Source organism: Penaeus vannamei, chromosome 18 (genome assembly GCF_042767895.1).
Source record: "Penaeus vannamei isolate JL-2024 chromosome 18, ASM4276789v1, whole genome shotgun sequence".
NCBI lineage: Eukaryota > Metazoa > Arthropoda > Malacostraca > Decapoda > Penaeidae > Penaeus > Penaeus vannamei.
The window spans coordinates 1,489,901-1,492,400 of NC_091566.1; the positions used below are offsets into that span (position 1 = coordinate 1,489,901).

Below are 2,500 nucleotides of genomic sequence, written 5' to 3' on the forward strand. Positions count from 1 at the left end.
AAGGACCAGTTTATCAGGTCTTGCAATGGAGGGCAAAGGCCATTTCTTAGTAAATGACCGTTGTCCTGCCTACCCAGCCCTGAGAAAGCTAAAAGGCATCTGCAGTCTGTAGCCCGAGACATAACACTGCTCATTATACCAGGCAAGGTTTTCGTTCACACCCTTCTGAGACATATCAAATATCACCTGCTGACGGCCCAGAGGCTGGGGCACACTGGATTCACTCCTGGTAAGTCTACAATAGACCATAACCTGGCACTTTGAGTCATTGTAGAGCGCCATCATGAGTGCAAGCGTGGGCTGCTTGCAGCTTACATCGACCTCAAAAAGGTGTTCAGTACAGTGCATTAGGGAATCACTGTAGGAGATCCTGGGATTGAGAGGAATACCAACAAGGATTATTAGATTAATAGCAAGCCTGTATACTGGAATTAAAAAGCTGGAAAGTATCAAACTTCTTACCTGTTAGTTCAGGAGTGAGGCAAGGCTGTGTCCTTTGCACCATCACTTTTCAACACTTGCATGGACTGGATAATGGGTATACTGTCCAAAGTCATTGTGGAGCAACTCAAAGAAATATCAAGATTACTGACCTTGACTTTGCTGACGATGTTGCTATTCTATCTGAATTCGTGGAAACCCTAGTGGTGGCTCTAGATACATTTAGCAATGAAACAAATCCCCTGGGTCTAGAGGTCTCTTGGACCAAGACAAAGATCCAGGATATGGGGTACCTGTTAGAACCTGCGGCGAGGACATTGAAGACACAAAGAGCTTTACATACCTTGATAGTGTAGTTCATAACTCTGGATTGCCAGACTAGGAAGTCAGGTGATGGATTGGCCTGGTAACAGGGATAATGAACTCTCTCAAGAAGAGTATTTAGTGTTGCCGTTACCTGTCCAGCAGGACCAAGCTACGTGTTTTCAAGGCCCTGATAATGCCAATTTTTTAATACGGTAGTGAAACATGTACGTTATCCTGTACACTGGAATCTTGTCTTGATGCCATTTGTAATAGGTCCTAGCTCCAGATCATGGTGTACAGTTGGCGGGGCCACGTGTTCAACCAATGGTTACACAGTGAGAATGACTCAGGCAATACAGGCACCTAGTTTATTTCTCACAGGAGGATCCTGTCCACCATGCTGTCTCTGTGCGAGACAAACCTGGATGGAGGAGGCCTGTTGGACGACCTAGGAAGTCATGGCTTGGGCAGATTGATCAAATTTGTCATGAAGAGCTTACGATGGATAAAGTCCCTGCCTGGTGGCACTCCATGAGGGAATCTTGCAGGTGGAAACAAAGGGTGGATGCAGCTATGCGCTTCCGTCATCAAAAAGGGTAAAAGTGAGTTATGATTAGGATAAAATGTGTTAGATGGCAAAGATTGTAAAACTCTGTAGGATAGAATGGTAGCAAAAGGGGAGAGCAAATGGAGTATGGCCGAATATATAACGAGAAAGGGATTAAGGGCATAGGGCGATTAGATAAAATAAATAGTATTACTGTATCTGAAGAACAGAAATACTAAATGGGAAAATTGCAAAAGTGCTATACTGAAACAGTCAATGGATAATGTGAGTAGAAATAGTATTCGAAAAGTAGAAAAATCCAGAGAATTAGATAGGGGATAGGGGGAAGGTTGTGAAGTATCAAGATGTCATGAGGGGAAGAATCTGGAGAACACTGTTGAGACCGAAAGGAGTCATGTGAGCCTCCAGGTGGGAGTGGTAAGGATAAAGTGGAAAGAAAAGGGTGCACATGGAGAAGGGGAGGATGTGAGGAAGAAGGGTAGGGGGAACTTGAAGAGGAGGCTGGATTTCGGCAAATACTTGCGATAAGGAATTCAGGGATTGAAAGGAAGGTGAAGGAGCGAAGTTTTCTCTTGGTCCATGCCTAGGATGTTTTGGATGTCTTCAAGATTTTCTGGAGGAGAGTATCTTTTCTTGTGGGGAGAAGAGGGGACAGATATCCGAAGAGCAGAGGAAGAGATAGATGTATGGGAGGATGTGGTCTAGAAGATATAAACTTTATGAGGGAAGTCATGTCTATGGAAGCTAATCTTGGCAATATTGCTGTAGGACTTACAATGGCCTCCAGGAGGAATAGTGTAGCACTGTATTGCCACTGCATCATAGTCAACAAGGCAGGCGAGCAGATCATTTTCACAGTCTGACCAGTTCTTGTTGTAGACAGGACAATCAGTTGGGGAGATGGAAACAGTTCCTGTACAAGTATAAGGAGGGAGGTTGGGTAGAAATAGGTTTGTCAGTAAGGTCAGTCAGGATAAATAGTGCACAAACTTAGAGACTCAGATGCAACTGTGATGACAAGGCATAAACGATCAGAATGACTGTGAAAGGGAACTTTCCCTACTTGTTTTTGGAAAGGTTTTGTCAGATAAGGGGCTGTAGGGGGATTCACAAAGAATCGAACTTACCTACCTCGGCTAAAAAGAGTACATGAAAGGTTTGCAGAAGTAGAAGCAGCAGAAGGTC

At 44.2% G+C, this 2,500-nt stretch overlaps 3 protein-coding genes across 4 annotated transcripts in view; 1 reads left to right on the forward strand and 2 right to left on the reverse strand.

The window, feature by feature from the left end:
- The window catches only part of LOC113826327 (serine protease HTRA3), a 20,537-nt gene extending 18,333 nt beyond the window's left edge, over positions 1 to 2,204 (reverse strand). Inside the window, exon 1 of the mRNA XM_070132651.1 lies at positions 2,091 to 2,204. The gene's annotated coding sequence lies outside the window, so the exon portion shown is untranslated. The remainder of the gene's footprint in view (positions 1 to 2,090) is intronic.
- The window catches only part of LOC113813435 (kinesin-like protein KIF20B), a 64,207-nt gene that overhangs the window by 21,444 nt on the left and 40,263 nt on the right, over positions 1 to 2,500 (forward strand). The gene's annotated exons all lie outside the window — the stretch shown is intronic.
- Ipp (inositol polyphosphate 1-phosphatase) overlaps positions 1,071 to 2,500 on the reverse strand; it is a 14,026-nt gene continuing 12,596 nt past the window's right edge. For both annotated transcript variants that reach the window (XM_070132649.1, XM_070132648.1), the window contains exons 9-10: positions 2,443 to 2,500; positions 1,071 to 2,228 (exon numbers count right to left, since the gene is read on the reverse strand). The exon at positions 2,443 to 2,500 is cut by the window's right edge and continues 41 nt beyond it. In XM_070132649.1, coding sequence (XP_069988750.1) covers positions 2,452 to 2,500 — 49 coding nt within the window. In that variant the 3' untranslated portion in view covers positions 1,071 to 2,228; positions 2,443 to 2,451. The remainder of the gene's footprint in view (positions 2,229 to 2,442) is intronic.